General features: G+C 34.7%; 1 protein-coding gene across 1 annotated transcript in view; it reads left to right on the top strand.

Annotated features, from left to right (window-relative positions):
* The window catches only part of LOC101899038 (glycoprotein-N-acetylgalactosamine 3-beta-galactosyltransferase 1), a 53,868-nt gene extending 39,983 nt beyond the window's left edge, over window positions 1-13,885 (top strand). Inside the window, exons 2-5 of the mRNA XM_005191161.4 lie at window positions 10,068-10,306; window positions 10,370-10,980; window positions 11,045-11,329; window positions 12,814-13,885. Of these exons, the coding sequence (XP_005191218.1) occupies window positions 10,264-10,306; window positions 10,370-10,980; window positions 11,045-11,329; window positions 12,814-13,017 (1,143 nt within the window). The 5' untranslated portion in view covers window positions 10,068-10,263 and the 3' untranslated portion in view covers window positions 13,018-13,885. The remainder of the gene's footprint in view (window positions 1-10,067; window positions 10,307-10,369; window positions 10,981-11,044; window positions 11,330-12,813) is intronic.
* The last annotated feature ends 8,195 nt before the right edge of the window (window positions 13,886-22,080 follow it).

Genomic DNA, 22,080 nt, shown 5'->3' with positions numbered 1-22,080 from the left:
AAGTGTAAAATATGCATAACATAAGAAACGAAAAAAGTCGGATTTTTTAGAATATTATGTGAAAGAGTTTAATATTTTCCTGAAGATGGTCTGCGGCATTAGTTGATACAGTGTTCTAATTATCGGTGGAATTTGCCCTATGGAGGATTTTGCAAAGATTCCGAAAAAATATCAAAACCGACATACATAGAAATAAAATGTGCCGTTGTAAAACCAAAAGGAACTAAGTCATAAGTTTCAATGACAAAATTATTTTGCTTTGTACACAAATTATGGTTAATGTTAAGTGTTATGAATGAATAAGGAATGATCTATGTGGAAGTGTCCACCACAAGATATTAGAGTTGTTTCCCCCTGTCACTTCATGGTGGTAGAAATATTTAACCACACACATCACCTGGACAGTAGTACATAGCATATGGTCACCGGACATAAAGGGTTGGTAATTTAATAAAACGTGTATCATTTAAGTAATTTGACTTAAAAATGGTGGAATACACAAATGTCTCTATGCCAACTATAAGACGGGAGGTTTTAGGATTTTAAATATTTTGTTTATTTAGAACTTTTTTTTTAATAAACAACCAATTCTTTTCCATTGCACTCGAAATGAATGATATGAGGAAGTTTTCAAAGGCTTAACAATAGCATATTGCAATATTACTTTATCGTAATTTTTCTTGGAACAACGTGTATCTGTATAAAAATTACTATTACCTAGTATTTGATGGCTTAGTCATTTCAGACAGCACCAATTGTAAATGAAATAGAAGCAATACGATTTCAAAACAAACCTACAGACATCTCTTCATTTCTTTGGCTAGCCTTTTGAGCAGACGTACTTTTCACAAAAAAGTTCTTAATATTTGTAGAGTAAACACGTTGTGGGGTTTTTTATTGGAGTGAATGTTTCGAGGAAGTAATATTAATCATGTATACAAAAAGAGACGATTTTTGATATTTTATTACTGTCTCTTTGTTTATTATGACACTAAAGTTATTTCGATATTTTACAAAAGGGTTGAAGAAGTATATGTCATTTGTAAGACCAACCTATTTGACAGAATAAATAACTTCTGTTTTAAGTTTTATTTGGTCAAATCATTTTGATATTTTTGATTTAGCTTGTCGACCTTTGGCAGTGTGGCAAATAAAACACAGGATTGAATTGCATTGCTTCCCGAATTTTAGTGGCTTTTTTTAGCGACATAATCAGTATCATAAATCTGTATCAATTTCTAAATTTTCACACAATCCAAAACAAATTGAGAATTAAGAATTTTTGGAAATCTTATAATACCCTTCCCTTGGAAAAATATTAACTTTGTCAATACTTTTGTAACATCCCTAAATATTTGTCGTAGACCCCATAAAGTATATTTATTTTATCTATACATATCTACAAGAGACGAAAATATTTGTATGTTTTTTGTAATGTATGGACTCGAAACCCGCTGCACCGATTTCCTGAAAATTTCCAAGTATACTACATCAGTGCCTGAAAGTAACATAGGCTATATCGAAATTACACGTGTAACTGGAGATATAACATCATAATCGGAGGAACCTCCCAAAATTTTAAATGTTATATGCACATATCTGCTGCTCGATTACAGATAGAGTCGCCAAATTAGGAAAAAGTAACGGAATTTGGAACGGAAATAAATTTGCCAATTTATATTGAAATCGGTTGAGATTTGGATATAGCTTCCAAATATATTTTCGGTCGATATGTATGTTCGATTCCAATGAAATTCGGAATGTGTGACGGGATTTGATTAGAAATTAAATTTGTCAAATTATATTGAAATTGGTTCAGATTTGGTTATAAATCCCATATAATATTTTCGGACTGTCCGATTCCAATGAAATTCGGACAAATTATATTTTTTGGGTATAGCTCATGGGTATAGCTCATGTATGTTATGCACCAAACACGATATGTATGTCCGATTCCAATGAAATTCAGGATGTATTGCAAAATTTGGTTACAATAATAAATTTGGCAAATTAATTAGAAATCGGTTAAGATTTGGATATAGCTCCCATATATTGTCGGACGATTTCACATATTTGATGAACCAAACACGGTATGTACCTCCAATATCAAGAAATATGGAAGATGTGACGGCATTTGCTGTAAAAGTAAATTTTGGCAAATTATATTGAAATCGGTTCAGATTGGAATATGATTTTATTAAGAAGCATTGACTCACAACGCCTTTGCAATGGTATTAGGCTAACAGTAAAAAACTATACAACAATTTAATTGAGGATACAATTATTACGAGGAAGTATGTTGCTACCTCGAATTCTCTAATTGCAACAGAAATGCCACTCAACTTCAAAAGATTGCAGTTACCTGCACGCTAGGCATTTGCTATGAAATTAATGAATCCGAAATCCCCTTCGTGTATGCGGACTAAATTTGGCATGTTCCTGCTTTTCTCATGGTCAGCTGTTCCTGGCATGTTCACGCGTTGGTAGACCGAGCTATTTGTTAGTTTGCGCATTGAAGTACTACAATAATTACGTGTTTAATTTTTTGAATTAGTTTTGTTTTTATTCTTTTAAACCAACAAATATTGGTATATAAAATGTTCAATGCATATAAAATCAAAAGGGGTAGCGAAGCGCACCGGGTTCAGCTAGTAAAGTATATTTGTTCATAATTAGCATAAAATTTTAAGTCGAAGAGCTTTAAAATTTGGCTCAACAATTTGTATTGTGTCTAGGATTGTTGGAATTGAAAATGCGATATATGGGTCCACGTTTTGGTATAGCTGCTATATAACGGTACATCCCGATATTCAGTATTTTTTTTTGATGATTTTCGCCACATTTTGTTACGGATTTATCTAAAAATTGGTATTTGTAGGCCATAATAAGTTCTAGCTCCGATGGCGAAACATTGTATGTATAGATCCATTTTTCTTTCATAGCCTCATGTAACGGTACTTTACGATATTCGGTATTTTGATGATTTTCGCCACATTTTTTTTTACTAATTTGTCCAAAAAATGGTATTTATAGTTGCAATGGGTTCCTGTGGCGGAACATAGTATATATAGGTCCACGTTTTCGTATAGCCCCCACATAATACGACCTCCGGATATTCAGTATTTTGCTGATTTTTGCCACATTTTTCCACGGATTTGTCTAAAAACTACTAGTTGTAGTTCATGTTTGGTTCTAGCTCCGGTGGCAGATCATTGAAAATTTAGGTTTACTCTTTCCTATAGCGCACATATAACGATATCCACCAATATTCCGTATTTTAATAATCCTAGTCACATTGACCCACGAAATTGTTTCAATTTTGGTAGAGAGCAATCCTTGTAGTATAAAATTATCAATATAGTTTCCCCTTTGGTATGGCCCCCATACAAGGGCCTCACCCACTTTATGGTTTTTTGAAAATTTTAACAGCATTATCCAAACGGTCTTACTGGTATTTCTAGTTTAAAATGGAACACGTTTGAATTCAGATACTTTTATGTAAATATGTATTCTTTACCCAATGGTGGGGGTTACTAAAATTTCGGCACCGACGAACTTAAAGTTGTTTTACTATCAAGTTTTGTTGTTTTTTGTGTAGGAATAAGTCTAATATTAAATTTGTACAAAGATAAATATTATTTTCAAATTCATTTAAAATTTGATTATTTTGACAATCTCACTCAAGGTAGGGTAAAACAAATTCGGTGAAGGGCAGACGCAATTCCATTTGCCGAAAAAAATCTTTGCGGCATCTTCAAGAGCAGTTTATGGAGTGCGACACTTGTCCTAATTAATAAACTGTTTTTGCATATCTAAATATACACAGATCCTATTATTCTATTTCCATAAATTGGTGACACAATTTTGAACTACTATGTTGTCGCATTAGTTATATTATTTCAATTAACCCTTTAAGTGGGATGTAAATGCTTTGGCGATTTAAAATAAACTCAACTCAAGAGCAAATTTCGCTTATTGAACGTCTCGATTTTTGCCTTTAAAAATATCGATTTTTCGGTTATCACCATTTCCAAGACCACTTTCAAATATCAACTTTGATTCTCATACCAAATTTCAAGTTTTTTGTTATATACCATTCACTTCTCGTAACCTTAAAGTTTGAATTTCCAAAAACATCTGCACCTATGCCATTAGAGAATCTATTGTTAAACTTTTTAAAAACCCATAAAGTGGGTGAGGCCTTTGTATGGGGGCCATAACAAAATGGGAACCTCCATAGACATTTTTTTACTTCAAGAATTGTCATCTACCAAATTAATCAAACAATTTCGTTGGTAAATGTGACTAGGATTATTAAAATACGGAATATCGGTGGATATCGTTATATGTGCGCTATAGGAAAAAGTAAACCTAAACAAAACCGAAATGTTCTGTCACCGGAGCTAGAACCCATTATGAACTACAAATCATTATGCAAAAATCATCAAAATACTGAATATCGGGAGGTACCGTTATATAGAGGCTATACCAAAACGTGGACCTATATATACTATGTTTCGCTACAGAAGCTAGAACCCGAACTACAAATATCAATTTTTAAACAAATCTGTTTAAATTTTAGAATAAGTTTAGATTTGTTCGAATTGGTTTCCTTTGGCACGAATTATGGCCTTCAAATGGCCAATGAAACCGTCACACGCTGTCCGAACGTAGCTGTGCGGTATTTTGGCCCCTTCCCGCCGCTTGCTTGAAGTGATAGGCACTTTGGTATTTTTTAGTGTCAACCTTGCTTTCCAAAATACTCCAGACACAAGTCCAACGGATTGGTATCCGGAAATTTTGGTGGCTATTGTGCGATGGAAATCAAGCGTGGCGCGTGCTGAGTAGTGCTGATGATGCTGAGTGCTCTTGGAATGTCACCACTTTCGGCCAAGCTAAGCAACACTTTAGCTCTTTTGAGTCTATTTTTTTCTGTTGCGGTGTAAGTTCTTGCAATTTTTGGAATTTCAATGGCTTTACCCCGAGCTCATTTGTCAATATTTGCCGAGTAGAATATTGTGATATGTTCAGCTCACTAGCCATGTTTATTGGTTTAAATGTGGAGTTCTCTAACTATAGCCACTTGTTGTTTTCCAGCCAAATACATATAAAGAAATCACACTATCACGCTTTAATTCCACCACGAATAACATTTTTTCTCACCTAAATGCTTTTGTACGCTTGTAAACAATATAATGAGCTGTCACTGGAATAATTTTAACAGCTGTCGGATCAGTGGCTTAGAAATGACAGCAATTTGAAGTTGGTTTCAGTTTTTTCATCTCACCCTCTATATATACTTTATGGGTTCTTAGACGAATATTTAGGGATATTACAAGCGGAATGACAATGTTAATATACCCTCCTTTCAAGGTGGAGGGCGTAAAAAGATTTTCGGCCAGTAGGTAATCTGGGCTCATTATTTCAGAAATCGGTTTAGACTTAAATATGGTCCCACTAATTGGGCCATAATTCACACAATTCAAAAATTTGATGGCCGTATTTTTTTTGCCACTTTCAGCAATGACTACAATATATTCGTTGCATTACCAGTATCTTAATTCTATAAGATTTACAAAGCAAAATAACTTGCTTTCATCATACCATCATTACTTTTTAGCTTACTGGTAATGCAGACGATATATAGTTGTCAAAATCCTTTAAGCAAGCATCTTCAACATTTCATTGTGCCCGAATTTAGAGGGTAACCTCTTTTTTTCTGGAGTTAGAGAAATTTCTAACCCAAAGGGTTAATTAAAATAGTCCAACAATGTCGCTCGAATATACAATTATTTACACATATTGTTTTCTATTTGTCTTCCGTTTGTGTACTAGCATTGAAATCATTCTTCTGTTTGTTTTCGAAACAGACGCTCGGTTTTCTCTAAATAAAGAAAAGAAATTGTTGTAGCCTTGTAGCCCGCCAATTCAGTTAGTAGTCTGTCATATGTATTTCAAAGAACATATTTCCTTCCATCTGAGAATAGATATTTTTAGTGTAACACCTTTTACTTTGTCATAACAAGACAAAAAATGAAGCGGTGCATCTGATAGGAAGGTATACTGTTTGAATTGGTATCGCTGTAAGTAGTTAATTACATTTAGTTTACGTTTACAGTGCGAATAGTTCTGAAGTTTTGCTCAAAAGTTAAAACATCAATTTGTCTATAGGCCTGCGTTCGACAAACTCTCCCAGCCATCTTCGCGGTGAAGTTTGATCTCTGCAAAAATTTTATCCAAGGCTAGGGGGTCGACTCAAAAAAAAGAAAAAAAACAATCAAAAATCAGTAAAATAGTGCTAAATATGTGATCTCTAGTTTAGATCTCTAGAACTTAGGGATAATCTGTTCAGATTAAAATATGGCTCCCATATAAAACTTTGTCCGATTTCACGTTTATTGTGCACCAAATATGTAATGTATGCGAACATAAGATGTTTTTTTTTTCACTCATTGTCGAATTGTACTTAGAAGTAAGTATGCACTATAGCAATAAATATACAGGGTAAGATTAAACAACTGAAACCAACTTCAGACTGTTGTCATTTCTAAGCCACTCGTTCGACAGCTGTAAAAATTATTCCAGTCAGAGCTCAATATATTGTTTACAAGCGTACAAAAGCATTTTGGGAAGAATTTTCCAGAAAAAAAATATTCGTGATGGAATTCAAGCGTGAAAGTGTGATTTCTTTATATTTGGCTGGAAAACCACAAGTTTCTATCGTTAGAGCACTTCAGCATTTAAATGTAAATAAATCTTTTGTGTCTCGTACCATCGCTCGTTACCGTGATACTGGTAGCGTAGCCCGAGGACGGAAGGAAACAACAACATCAGCAGACATGGTTCGCAGTGGCTGAAAAATGCCTCGTGAGCTGAACATATCGCAATAGTCCATTCGGCAAATATTGAAAAATGACCTCAGGGTAAAGCCATTGAAATTCCAAAAAGTGCAAGAACTTACACCGCAACAGAAAGACTATAGATTCAAATGAGCTAAAGAATTGCTTCGCTTGGCAGAAAGTGGTGAACTGCCGAATTTGGTTTTCTGCGATGAGAAAATTTTGTTGTCCAGCAGTTTGTAAACAAACAAAATGGTTGTGTTTACTTGCAAAGAGGTCAGCTGCAAAAGGTGCACCTTCGGTTGGCCACCAGATCTCAAGCGCCGGTCATGGTGATGGTGTGGACAGCCATAACAGCCGATGGTCGCTCTCCGCTCGTATTAATCGACCGTGGCATCAGAATAAATGTCGAATATTATCGTGAAAATATTCTGGAGGGTGTTTTAAAGCCTCGCTACCCAAGAATGTTTACAAAATGAGGTTCTTCACTTCATTTCCAGCGCACAATGGCCACCAAAATCTCCGGCTCCAAACCGTTGCACTATTGTGTTTGGAGTAATTTGGAAAGCAAGGTCGGCACTAAACAATACCAAAGTGTTGATCACCACAAGCAAGCGCTTCGCCGGGAATGGGCCAAAATACCGCAGACCAACATTCGGGCGGCGTGCGACGGTTTTATTGGCCGTTTGAAGGCCATAATTCGTACCAAACGTGACCAATTTGAACAAATCTAAACTTATTCTAAAATTTGATGCTATTTCCGACATTTTAGCTTTCATTCAATAAAATTAAAAAAAAAAAAAATAAAATTTATGGCATTTGACTTTGTTGCAGTTTTTTATCTCACCCTGTGTATTCTTGTATAGGGTAAAAAGACGGTTTAGCGCAGTCCATCTGTTGTAGGAAGCTAAAATTTTGCACAGATCATTGCTTTGCCAACAGTTAGTTCAAGTTTGAAGGTGGTCGTATAGTCCCCATATAACGGTACCTCCCAATATTTTTATACCCTCCACCATACTATGGAGGGTATATTAACTTTGTCATTCCGTTTGTAACTCCTCGAAATACTCATATCAGACCCAACAAAGTATATATATTCTTGATCAGCGTAAAATTCTAAGTCGATTTAGCGATGTCCGTCTGTCTGTCTGTTGTAATCACGCTACCTTTCGAATGAATTGAGATAGGTGGCTAAAATTTTGCACACATGTTTATTTTTCCAGTAGGCAGGTTAAGTTCGTAAATGGGCCATGAAGGTCCACGTTTTCATATAGCCCCCATACAACGGTACCTCCCTATACTCGGTATTTTGATGATTTTAGCGACATTTTTCACGGGAATTGTTTCAAATTTGGTATTTGAAGTTCAAAATGGATACTACACTCTAAGACGGAAAATTATCCGTCCAGGTCCACGTCTTCCTATAGCCCCCATATAACGGTTCCTCCCGATATTCGGTATTTTGATGATTTTAGCGACATTATTCACGGGAATTGTTTCAAATTTGGTATTTGAAGTTCAAAATGGATACTACACCCTAAGACAGAAAATTGTCTGTGCAGGTCCACGTCTTCATATAGCCCCCATATAACGGTACCTCCCTATATTCGGTATTTTGATGATTTTAGCGACATTATTCACCGGAATTGTTTTAAAATTGGTATTTGAAGTTCGTTATGGGAACTACAGTCTGTGGCAGAAAATTGTCTGTGCGGGTCCAGGTCTTCGTATAGCCCCCATATAACGGTACCTCCCTATATTCGGTATTTTGATGATTTTAGCTACATTATTCACCGTTTATTTCAAGTTTCGAATTTGAATATGGTAGTGGCTTATGACAAACAATGCCTATGTATGTCCACGTCGTATAGACCCCAAAATAACGGCTATATTCGGTATTTTTAAAATTTTAACAGAATTTTTTAAGGATTTTATTTTTTGAAAATTTCCAAATTCGTTGCAAATGGTGGAGGGTATTAAAAGTTCGGCCCGGCCGAACTTACTGCTTTTTAACTTGTTTTTATTATTGTAGTCACATTTTCAATGGAATTGTTTAAAATTCTGCACGTGAAGTTCGTTTCGGATAGGTTATTTTTTTTAATAGGATAGTTTTTAGGACCCATATAATGATACTTTTGACTCAGACTAAAAATTGGGTATATAGGTCTACCGTTGCATATAGCTCTCATATAAAATTACTCCAAGATATTCGGTATTTTCATGAAATTGTTCGAATTTTTTATGGAATTGTGCTGAACTGTTTATAAACAACAAATTTGATTTGCAGACCGGCAGTTGATTTTCAACTTACACTGAAATAGGAACTCCGGAGGGAGCTTTTCATTTCATCAATTTCACAATCAACTCTCAGACTTAACTCTCTCGAAGCTTTTGTATTGGTAGAGGTTGGCTAATTAACAAAATGAACGACATTTGAGAGTACCGTTACATGGATGTATATGAAACAAACGTTTATATAATCTCCATAGTATTGTGAAGGGTACAAAATTATACAGTTTTTATTATAACAATTTAATTTATTTAATAAGTATTCTCAATGTAGGGTTTAATATGGTCGGTCCTTCCCTACTAAATCCAACTTTTTATTTCAAACAAATTATTTAAAATTCGAATTTAATGTTCAGCATGATCGTCCCTTGCTTTGTTTGTAATTCCTGCAAAGACAATGTTAATTCATCGTAAATTCTGGATTTTAACCAAACACAGCCAGAGTTCTGAAGCGAATGGTTAATAAATAAAAAAATAATCCATGAATTATGAGTTTGTTTTTAGGTCAAATTGCATTTTTTTATTTTTTATTTGTTTTGTAAGCCAAATATTTATATAAATTGTTCTCATTTTAATAAAAAAAATAATAATAAATGTAACTAAATGGTAAACTCCTTCATGCAGTGGAACTTCTTAAAGAAAGTCAAAATTACTGAGGTTATTATAATAAAAATTGAATACTTCTTTTGGGAAAATTTTTAAATGTAACAAAGAATTTTTAATATTTTTTAATGAGGCTGTAGAAATGTAAGAGTAAAGAGTATTTCCAAAAATACGATTTTTTTTTAGCAATTTCAATGATTTTCTTTAGTTTCTAAAACTCAATTATCTTGGATTATTTCACAATAAATATTTGTGTTAATTTCAATTATAAATTCTACTCTTTTCTTTACATACCACTACAATATTTCTATTCTCTCTCTCTCTCTCTCTTTCCAGAAAATGTGAAAAAGATATCCAAACACGCCCTGGAACCGATACCAAAGAATTATTATAGTTAAGTGATAAGCCTAAAAGTTGTGATAAATCTGTGGCGCCCAATGTCACCAATGCGAAAACAATAACTAAGTTAAGATTAAATTTAGTATTTTAACAACAACCAAAGGAAACAATAGCAACAACAAAAACCACACAAATGACTGCCAACGGTTTACTTGGGCGGACAATTGTTCATGATGGTAAGTAAGTCCATGAAATTTGTTTACAACCTATAGTAACTCGATTCTCTTTTCTATTTCTAGGCACACGCTCTAATCGTCGCTCCTTAGCCTCCCTTATTGTGGGTCTGGTGGTGGGATTTTGTTTGGCCGAACTTTTCGTATTATCCACACCGGATAAACCAGAATGGCTACTCTATGCCGGTCATCAACATGGTGACATCAATGATGATCCCCATGCCAGTCATGACCTCATGGATGTTGCTGGGCCAGAAATGGATATTGGTAGTCATCAGCATGCCCACGAAAATAATTCAGTGGCACAAAAGTTGTACAATGAAGTTCGCGTCCTCTGTTGGATAATGACAAATCCGAAAAATCATCAGACCAAAGCGAGACATGTCAAACGAACGTGGGGCAAGCGGTGCAATAAACTATTATTTATGTCGTCGGCAGAGGATGCGGAATTGGGTACAGTGGCTCTGCCCGTTGCCGAGGGTCGCAACAATTTGTGGGCCAAAACAAAGGCGGCCTATCGTTACATCTATGAAAATCACATGGATGATGCAGATTGGTTCTTTAAGGCCGACGACGATACTTATACCATAGTGGAGAATATGCGTTTTCTACTCTATCCATATTCACCGGAGACGCCCATATATTTTGGATGTCGATTTAAACCGTTTGTGAAACAGGTGATACATTATCATTGCCTATGCCTTAAAACTTGTTTTAATAAATCTGATTTTCTTTTGACAGGGCTACATGTCAGGTGGTGCCGGCTATGTGTTGAGCAAAGAAGCTGTACGACGTTTTGTTGAGAAAGCCATGCCCAATTCTAAAATGTGCAGTCCCAAAAACAGTGGTGCCGAAGATGTTGAAATCGGCAAGTGTTTGGAAAAGGTTAATGTGATCGCAGGCGATTCCAGAGATTCCCATGCTCGAGGCCGATTCTTTCCATTTGTACCGGAACATCATTTAATACCAAATCATACGGATAAGAAATTTTGGTATTGGCAGTATATCTACTATAAAACAGATGAGGTAAATATATAGTGAGGAACATAAAGACACATTATCCGATGCTCATATACAGAGTGAGATAGAAAAAGTGCAACAAAGTCAAACGCCATAATGTTTACATTTTTTAAAAATTTTATTGAATGAAAGCAACAAATGTCGGAAATAGCATCAAATTTTAGAATAAGTTTAGATTTTTTCGAATTGGTCACGAATTTGAAGTGATCGACACTTTGGTATCTTTTAGTGCCAACCTTGCTTTCCAAAATACTCCAGACACAATAGTCCAACGGCATGGTATCCGGCGATTTTGGTGGCCATTGTACGCTGGAAATGAAGTGCGGAACCTCATTTTGTAACCCTTCTTGGGTGGCGCGTGCAGAGTGCGATGGTGCTGAGTACTGTTGGAAAGTCCAAGGTCGGCGATGAAAACGTTTGCGCGCCCAAGGCTTTAATACACCCTGCAGAATATTTTCACGATAATATTCGGCATGTATTCTGATGCCAGGGTCGATTAATACGAGTGGATAGCGACCATCGGCTGTTGTGGCGGCCCACACCATCATCATTGGCGGCGCTTGAGTTCTGGTGGCCAACCGAAGGTGCACATTTTCAGCTGACCTCTTTGGCGATCATTTTGTTTGTTCACAAACTGCTGGATAACGAATGCTTTCTCATCGGAGAAAACTAAATTCCGCAATTCACCACTTTCGGCCTAGCGAAGTACCTCCTTAGCTCTTATGAGTCTATTTTCTTTCTGTGCGTTGTAAGTTCTTGCACTTTTTGGAATTTCTGTTGTAAACAATAGAATGAGCTGTCACTGGAATAATTTTAACAGCTGTCGGACTAGTGGCTTAGAAACGACACCAGTCTGAAATTGGTGGCAGTTTTTTCACCTCACCTTGTATACTTTATTTTTTTTTATCTAAAATGAATATTTTAATAAGTTACGGATGGTACAGGGTTGCCCATATTCGACGGACCCATCTGGCAACGCCATAACTTTTGACAGAGATGTCACATCGCTTAATGACATACCGCGTTTGAAGCGTCAGACCAAGCAGATTTTTACCATGAACCAATACACGCCACGAGAGAGCTCTGAAATGTACATTCAACAGAAGAAGTCAATTGTGAAAACTCAACGTGCTTTTAAAACATTAAAAAATGTGAGAAGTGCGCCTTCTAAGAACACCATTAAGCGTTTATACGGTTGACAGGTCCCCAAGTGTTGAGAGGTCCCCAAGAACATCCCAAAAACGCCGTTCTCAGTAGTTGGGCATGGCTCGGTCCACTTTACAACGGATTATTCGCATTGATTTGCATTTGTACAAAATTCAATTGACGCAAAGAATGTTGCCTGCGGACAAGCCTCGTGGATTGGAATGGGCCCAAAGGTCCATCGAATATGGGCAACCCTGTATATAATTAAATAATAATAACCACCTTATTCTTGGCATAGTCTATTTGTAAACTTTGTTATTAATCCTCTTCTTTTTTTCTTCCAGGGTCTTGATTGCTGTTCGGATCATGCAATTTCCTTCCACTATGTCACCCCTAACCAGATGTATGTCCTAGACTATTTAATATATCATTTGCGACCGTATGGTATCATCAATGCACCCGAAGCATTGCCGGAAAAATTAAAAGTTGGCGAAACTGAGCCACCACCTGTAGCCACATCGGATACTGGTGGAGTGGGGGCAACATAAGTTATCAAAACATAAAACATGAAAAAAGTTCTTTAGTTATATAAAGATATAAACTATATGTAATCGAAAATCAAAAGCCGTTGTATATACAGATAATTTATGCATATATATTTAATTGGAATACGTTAGTATAACATGGGCTTAAAGGTTCCGGACTCTGTAACAAGAAATATGTTAGTAATAAAAGTATGTATTTTTTAATTTTTATTTTCAAAATTTTTTGTACGATGTGCATGTTTGTTTTGTTTTTTTTTTTAATAAGTAGAGTCGTTGCTAGCACAAATTATATGAAGTCCCTAAATTGATGATAAAAATAACTATCTTCGCTGAAGATAATTAAAAAAGTAAAATAGTCCTTGACCTTTTAGCCCATGTTAAATTCTTACATACATACCTACAATAATCCGAAATATTTTGCCATATGATAATTTTTAATTTAAAATTAATTATCTACGTATATATAGTTAGTATTTCTTGTACGCAATCCTCAGTCATAAAACATACATATATGTAATGAAATATTTTTATTATTATTTTATGTTAATTAGTTCAATTCGTTTTGAGAATTGGTTTTTAGTTAAAACAAACTACTTTTCTACAAAAGACATGACAAAAAATACGTAATAATAACTTTGAATTACATTATTATTTTATTTTTTGTTAATTTTTATATAATTTTTTATTTTGTAAGAACATCTTTATATGTGATCACTTTATTTTCAAAAAACTCAAATTGTATTAAAGCACAAAGAACTAATGCTTCTATATTTTTTGTTTTCAATTCGTTTAAAGTTCTCGCATTTATAGTTTTTATATATAGAACGTGTGAATATATTATTGAAAAAAAAAAAAAAAAAAACATACATAAATATATGCTTAATAACTTTTTTAAATCCAATATTTTGTGTATCATTAATGCAAGCTTTACTTTCAAATATTTGTACAAAGAAGTAAAATTATTCGTGTTTGTCGATCTTCAGCGTAAAATTCTAAGACGATCTAGCGATGTCCGTCTGTCTGTCTCTCCGTATGTCTGTTGTAATCATGCTATCTTTGGAACGAATTGAGATAGAAGGCTAAAATTTTGCATACATGCATAGTTTATTAGTAGGCAGGTTGAGTTCGTAAATGGGCCACGTTTTCGTATAGCCCCCACATAACGGTACCTTTCGATATTCGGTATTTTCATGATTTAAGTGACATTATTTATCGGAATAATTTCAAACTTCGTAGTTGAAGTTCGTATTGGATACTACAGCCTAGGACGAACATTTCTCTATGCAGGTCCACTATTCGTATAGTCTCCATATAACAGTTTTCATTTAAGTGGTAGTTTCCGGAAGTTTTTTTTTTTTTGACATTTTTCAAGTTCCTTCCTAATGGTGGGGGTACTGAAATTCGACCAGGCCCAGCCGAACCAGCAGCAATAGATGGGGGTGGACTCCCATTCATACTGTAATTGTTTACTACCTCAACAACTTGATCAGTATGAATACTATTCAGACTCGCTTGATAGGCTTCATGATCTAGGGGCTCTCTTATGTCGCTGGACCTCTCTCTCTAGATCATGCAGGTCCTTCCTGGCACGCCTGGGTGGGGGAGTTTTGTCCATCATATGGTAGTTAGGATGACTCCCACTATAAAACCCAAGCAGGTACTGCAACGAAAGCATATGATTATGCTGACGTAAGGGAAGAACCTTCTTCTGCTCATGTAAATTGTCCACAGGAGTCATGAGAAGGAACCCTGTTGCAGTTCTCAGGACGGCATTCTGGCAGGTCTGAATACTTTTCCACTGCCTTGCACTTGTATTCGTCGACAACACTGGGGTCGCATAGCTAACCACAGACCGACATATCGCTGTATAAGAGGTCGACAAGGTTTCCATATCCGCACCCATAGTGCTGCCGGATAGCGTCTTGAGTACTTTGTTCCTACTTTTCAATTTATGGCAGATAGCTGTGGCTTGCGCGGGAGAATTGAACATACTATCGAATGTCACCCCAAAGATTTTGGGGTAGTTAGTGGTCGAAATTATGTGCCCCTCGACCTGCACATTCAGCTTTGTTCTCATCTCCACAGTCCATGTGGTAAATAGTGTGGCCGTTGATTTAGTGGCGGTTTTTTTCATATTCCTCGAATGGAAGAGGGCGGCAAGCTCCGCGAGATAGCGAGATCTCGATGACGTCAAGAGGGCGCGGAATTCCGGATAGGTAGAGGTTAAAGAGTTCATGTTCATGTATACATGTTCGTGTTTGTCGACTTATTAGTTGAATACTTCAATGAGTCGATAAAGAACTGGGACTCTTTTTTTGAAGAAATCTTGCAACCACACTTCTAGTAACCCCGCACATAGCGCTCCGTCAGTGCATATACTAATACAGTTCTCCCATTCCAATCCTTTTCCTTTTATAATGGAATCAATGAAACTTAAAATTGGCTTACGGAACAAAATATCTTCCTGTTCATTTTCATGCCGCATATAACGCCCAAAAACAAGTACTTGAGACAGGCTTCGAACGTCGGTAGACTCATGTAGTTGTACAGTTCAGTATTTACCACTATCTTCACTTTGTAACATATCATCCTTTACCCACAAATAAGGTCCTAATGCGTCACAAATTTCGGTGCCCAGTGGTTTGCAACCCATACTTCGGGAAATACTGTTGTACATGGTGAGTTTCTAACGAGACCGAAGCCTAAAAATATGCTTTAGATTGTATTCTATGGTATTATTCAGGGATATTTTAATAAACTTGGTAATAAAGTAGGGTCTTGTTTTTTCAAAAATTCTAATAACAAATTCATAAATGGGTTTTGTTTATTTTAACAATTTTTTATACCCAACACAACACTGTGGTACAGGGTGTTATGCCTTTGTGCATTTGTTTGTAACATACAGAAAGAAACGATGAAAGATTATCATGATCATAAAATCACATCAGAGTCGATCTGTCCATTTATTTTTGTAAACGAGGTACAGGTCGCATTTATTGTCTGATTGAGTTGTAGTTTTCGACAAATCATTTGTTTTGACCAAGGACGAGTGCTAATGAAATTGGTGACAATTGGATTTCAGAAACATTGTGCACCAAATGCATAATATCTGTGAGAATCAAATAAATTTTATCTCAATCGTTTACACCAAGTTCAGACCAAAATTATGTCTGGCTATTGTGGTGATAATCGGTTCAGATTTAAATATACCACAAATATATATCTTCATCCGATTTCAATATGTGTAATATTCCTTGAAATGCGATGGATTTCGGCACATCCGATCGAATTTAGCCCAGAATGAAGTACATCAAATCTGGGAAAAAACGGTTCAGATATAGCTCCCATATTTATGTTTAATCTTATACCATATATATGTTTTATCACATTGATCCAATATACAATGTTTTTCGGTGGGAGAGGTACAAATGCTTCTTTCAAATTTGGTACTCATTTCTTGGTAATCAGAAAATTACTTTTTATGCTTTGTAATTTTCAAGAAATAACCCATTATTTTCTACCTAATGGGATTGCAGGAGATAGTTTGTTCACATTACTTTTTAATGGGATATTTGGTCCTTACAGCTTCTAAGTTGTTGTTAAGCACCGATAACTTAAACTTTATAATTAACTAAACACTTATGTTTATTTATAGAACTAGCAAGTGCCCGCTACTTCGTCCCCTTACAATTTTCTTTTCTTTCCAAAGTGTTAGTCAAAAGTTCTCAATTTGTTCAGTTTGATATAATTTCTTAATCAAAACATCATACTTTGTACTAATTTTTTTCCAAGGATTAATGTTTACCGTGTACACCAAAAACTATTCAAAAACTTTCATTTTTAAGTTTATGGAGGAGGATATTAGTAAACACATTGTACAACGGATCCTCATCGATTTTTTCTATCCAAAACCATTGTACCATTTAGTACTTTTTAAAGAATTATAGTGCGCATTAGGTACGGTTCACAAGTATTAGTATTAGATTTCAGGAAATTAACTCTTTAATTTCCCCCATTACCAATACCACATTTCAGAATTCCATCACATTTTGTGACATTTTGCACTTTTCGTACGTTCATAGTACAAATTTCCAAAATTTTCTATTCTTCACTTTATTATATTCTATTCCTTCACCAAATATGAAATTTAGTATTATTAAGAAATTTTCTTACAATGATAGTATGTTTCCAAAACCACCTCCATACCTCAATTCCCTATCCCTTCATCCAATACTAAATTTAGTACCACTTTAAAATTTTCGAACAGGACCACCTCCATATCTTAACCACAGATATCAACAGTGACATCCACAACAAATTTCAGGATTCCAGCTCTATCACTTCACCCAATGCTAACTTTAGTACCATTTAGTACTTTAAATTCAATTATAGTACATATTTTCAAAACTACCTCAATATCTCAATCCCAGATATCAACAGAGACATCAATATCACATTTGAGGATTCCAGTAATATCCCTTCACCCAATACCAAATTTAGTATCATTTAGTACTTTCGTACAATTATAGTACACATTTCCGAAACCATCTCATTCCCTCCACCCTAGAGTTGCCACGATATAAAATTTCAGAATTCCATCTCTATCCTAACAACCAACGCCACATTTTGTGGCACTTTGCACTTTTCGTTCGTCCATAGATAGCATTTCCAAAGCCACCACATTGACATCCATATCAAATTTTAAGATGTCAGGTCTACTACCAAATTTAGTGATATTTAGTACTTTTCGTACAATTATGTATAATACATTTCCAAAATACCTCCACATCCCAATTCAGATACTAACAGAGACATCAGCATCAATATACCTTCATCCAAATCCAAATTTCGCAAGATTATATACTTTTCGTACAATTATAGTACACATTTCCAAAACCTCCTCCAAATATCAAGGCTACACATGAACAGTGACCCTAAGATCAAATTTCAGTTTTCAGGCACTATGTTCGCCCAATACCAAATTGCATCAAATATAGTACTACTTAAGACTTTTGGTGCACTTGTAGTACATATCCTACCACCAACAGGGACCCCAATACAAAGTTTCACAATTCCACCTTCCGTTCACTCTAAACCAAACTGTTCCAAATTTAATACCATTTACATATTTACAAAATTTAATACCATTTTTATACCCCACATCACAAGGTGGTCAGGGTATCATGTCTTTGTGCATTTGTTTGTAACAGGCAAAAGGAAACGAGATAGACCCATAGTTCCTTTTGATGATCTGCATAGAATCACATTCTGAGTCGATTTATGCATGTCCGTCTGTCCATGTATTTTTGTAAACAAAGTACAGTTCGCATTTATTGCCCTATCCAGATGAAATTTTGCACAAATCATTTCTATGGTCCAAGGACGAACCCTATTTGAAATTGGAGATAATCGGTCAAAATTTAGATATAGCTCCCATATATATCTTCGTCCGATTTGCCTTTTATTGTGCACCAAACGTGTAATATCAGCCCAAATAGTATGGAATTGTGCACATACAACCAAATTAGGCCTGAAAATAAGTATGCCAAATTTGATCGAAATCGGTTCAGATTTGGATATAGCTCCCATATATATTTTTCATCCGATTTGTTATTTTTGTCCTCCTCAGCTGTAAAATGCACTCTGTGACAACAATATTTGAGGAGATATATCAAATACAGCTCCGAAATACATTTGCTAAATTTTATCGAGATCGGTTCAGATTTGGATATAGCTCCCATATATAACTTCGTCCGATTTACCTTTTATTGTGCACCAAACGTTTAATATTTGTCCAAATGGGATGGAATTTGGTACTTACAACGAATTGAGTCTAGAAGCTAGTATGTCAAATTTGGTGAAGATCGGTTCAGATATAGCTATAGCTCCCATATATACTGTTCATCCGGTTTGTTATATTTGTTACCCACAGCCGTAATATGCACTCCGTAACAACGATATTCAGGGAAATATATCGAATACAGATCAAAAATATCTTTGCCAAATTTTATCGAGATCGGTTCCGATTTGGATATAGCTTCCACATATATCTTTATCTGATTTCAAAATAATTGTGCACCAAATGGGCAATACAAGTCCGAATTTAAAATATACAAATGCTTTGGCATATTTAGCCCTTCGAACTTTAAATTATAATTATAATCATGGCATGTATGATTGAATTCATTCATTCATAACTCCTTGAAGAGTTCACTTAACAACTCTTAGTGCGCGAGGAATGACTGCACTCACTAAGAAGGGAGATCATATTACTCTGTACTTACACCGGAAATGTTTTCATGAAACGCGTAATATAGTTTGTAAATTACTTCAATTATACGTTAAATTAATTTATTAAACAATTTCTTTACACATAAAAAATCAGACTTAGAAAAATATCTAAACTAGGAACTGAAATTACCACTATTTACACATATTGTTTTAGTATTTGTTCACGTTTCTGTTTGCATTCCCATCAAAAATAACTCTTTTTGTTTATCTACGAAACAGACACTTGTTGTACAGACACACGGCCAGTAGTCATGTCGTATGTATTTGAAAATAAAAACAAATTTCCTTCCAATTTGGAATAGACATCTCTTGTACCACCTGTTTGTTTTTGAAAAAATGGAGCAAGGCATCTGATAGTTCAAACAACACATTTCCTTTCAACTTCGAACAGCTATTTTTTGTGTCACCATCTCATTGTTTTGTAGAATGAAGCAGCACATCTGACTGGAAGATATTTAGGAATTGAGCTTCGTACGGTTCGAATCGGTATCGCTGCAATTTGTAAATTGAAAAAATTGAAAAAAAAAAAAAATAATAATAAAAATTCAAATAATGTGTGAATGTTTATTAAATCTACCTTTGATGGTGAAAAAGAATTTGTGAAATTTCAAATCGGTGCATTATTTAAATGTGTAACCATTCGTCTCAAATTTAAATGCTGATTAGTTGAAACTTGTCTATTTGGAATATTAAATATCTGAGGATTTGATTGACTGAGAGAAAGTCAGAATCGGAACCGGGCTATTGTATTGTTTAAGTGATACAAAATCGTATCTGAAGATGATTAATTTGCTTGAATGAAAAATTAAAATGAAGTTTCTTCCATGTTTCACAGAAATTAAATAAAGTTTATATCGCAAAGCAACCTAAATAGAAGCAAGATCCTAACCATTTTTGGAATTATCGAATTAAGATTCTATGGAATACGTGCATTTCAGGTATATAGTGACATCGGCAATATTACTCACAACAATATGAAGATTATTTTTGGTCGAACAAGAGACTCAACTAAGGGAACTTTTTGGTCCCTCTTTTAAAAACATCATTATTTCTTATGAAATTCTACTACAGGTCCCAGAATACATCAAAATCTTATATTCGCCAGGAATTCATAAATATTATTTAAACATTTTAGGGTTAAAACCGCATATCATGTTAGTTTATGAACAATTCTCATAAAAATCAACGTTGTAGAAGGATGACATCGAACACAAAAATATTCTTGATTTGAATGTAGTTGTCGGACATCTCTTGTACCATCTGTGATCAAAAAATCCATCACTAAAACAAAAAAAAAAAAAAAAGACATTAAAGAAAGTCTTAAAGTCGGACGGGGCCGACTTTATGATACCCTACACCACTTTGCTAATTTAGTAGAGCTCCGCATAACAATTAAAAGTTTTTATGGGAGAATTCAATCATACACTAATAAAAATAATATAAAATATAAATAAATAAATAATAAAAATTCAAATAATGTGTGAATGTTTATTAAATCTACCTTTGATGGTGAAAAAGAATTTGTGAAATTTCAAATCGGTGCATTATTTAAATGTGTAACCATTCGTCTCAAATTTAAATGCTGATTAGTTGAAACTTGTCTATTTGGAATATTAAATATCTGAGGATTTGATTGACTGAGAGAAAGTCAGAATCGGAACCGGGCTATTGTATTGTTTAAGTGATACAAAATCGTATCTGAAGATGATTAATTTGCTTGAATGAAAAATTAAAATGAAGTTTCTTCCATGTTTCACAGAAATTAAATAAAGTTTATATCGCAAAGCAACCTAAATAGAAGCAAGATCCTAACCATTTTTGGAATTATCGAATTAAGATTCTATGGAATACGTGCATTTCAGGTATATAGTGACATCGGCAATATTACTCACAACAATATGAAGATTATTTTTGGTCGAACAAGAGACTCAACTAAGGGAACTTTTTGGTCCCTCTTTTAAAAACATCATTATTTCTTATGAAATTCTACTACAGGTCCCAGAATACATCAAAATCTTATATTCGCCAGGAATTCATAAATATTATTTAAACATTTTAGGGTTAAAACCGCATATCATGTTAGTTTATGAACAATTCTCATAAAAATCAACGTTGTAGAAGGATGACATCGAACACAAAAATATTCTTGATTTGAATGTAGTTGTCGGACATCTCTTGTACCATCTGTGATCAAAAAATCCATCACTAAAACAAAAAAAAAAAAAAAGACATTAAAGAAAGTCTTAAAGTCGGACGGGGCCGACTTTATGATACCCTACACCACTTTGCTAATTTAGTAGAGCTCCGCATAACAATTAAAAGTTTTTATGGGAGAATTCAATCATACACTAATCATAGCGTGTATGATTGAATTCTCCCATAAAAACTTTTAATTGTTATGCGGAGCTCTACTAAATTATAACTTAAATTTAAATAATTTAAATATGCCGAAGCATTTGTATCTTTTAAATTCGGACTTGTATTGCCCATTTGGTGCTCAATTAATTTCAAATCGGATAAAAATATATATGGCAGCTATATCCAAATCGGAACCGATCTTGATAAAATTTGGCAAAGATATTTCTGAGCTGTATTTGATATATTTCCCTGAATATCGTTGTTATGGAGTGCATATTACGGCTGTGGGTAACAAATATAACAAATCTGATGGACAGTATATATGGGAGCTATAGCTATATCTGAACCATTCTTCACCAAATTTGACATACTAGTTTCTAGACTCAATTCGGTCGTAAGTGCCAAATTTCCTTTTGC

Source organism: Musca domestica, unplaced genomic scaffold (genome assembly GCF_030504385.1).
Source record: "Musca domestica strain aabys unplaced genomic scaffold, Musca_domestica.polishedcontigs.V.1.1 7, whole genome shotgun sequence".
NCBI lineage: Eukaryota > Metazoa > Arthropoda > Insecta > Diptera > Muscidae > Musca > Musca domestica.
The sequence above is the reverse complement of the archived record's forward strand: the minus strand, read 5'-3'. Positions and strand labels throughout refer to the sequence as shown.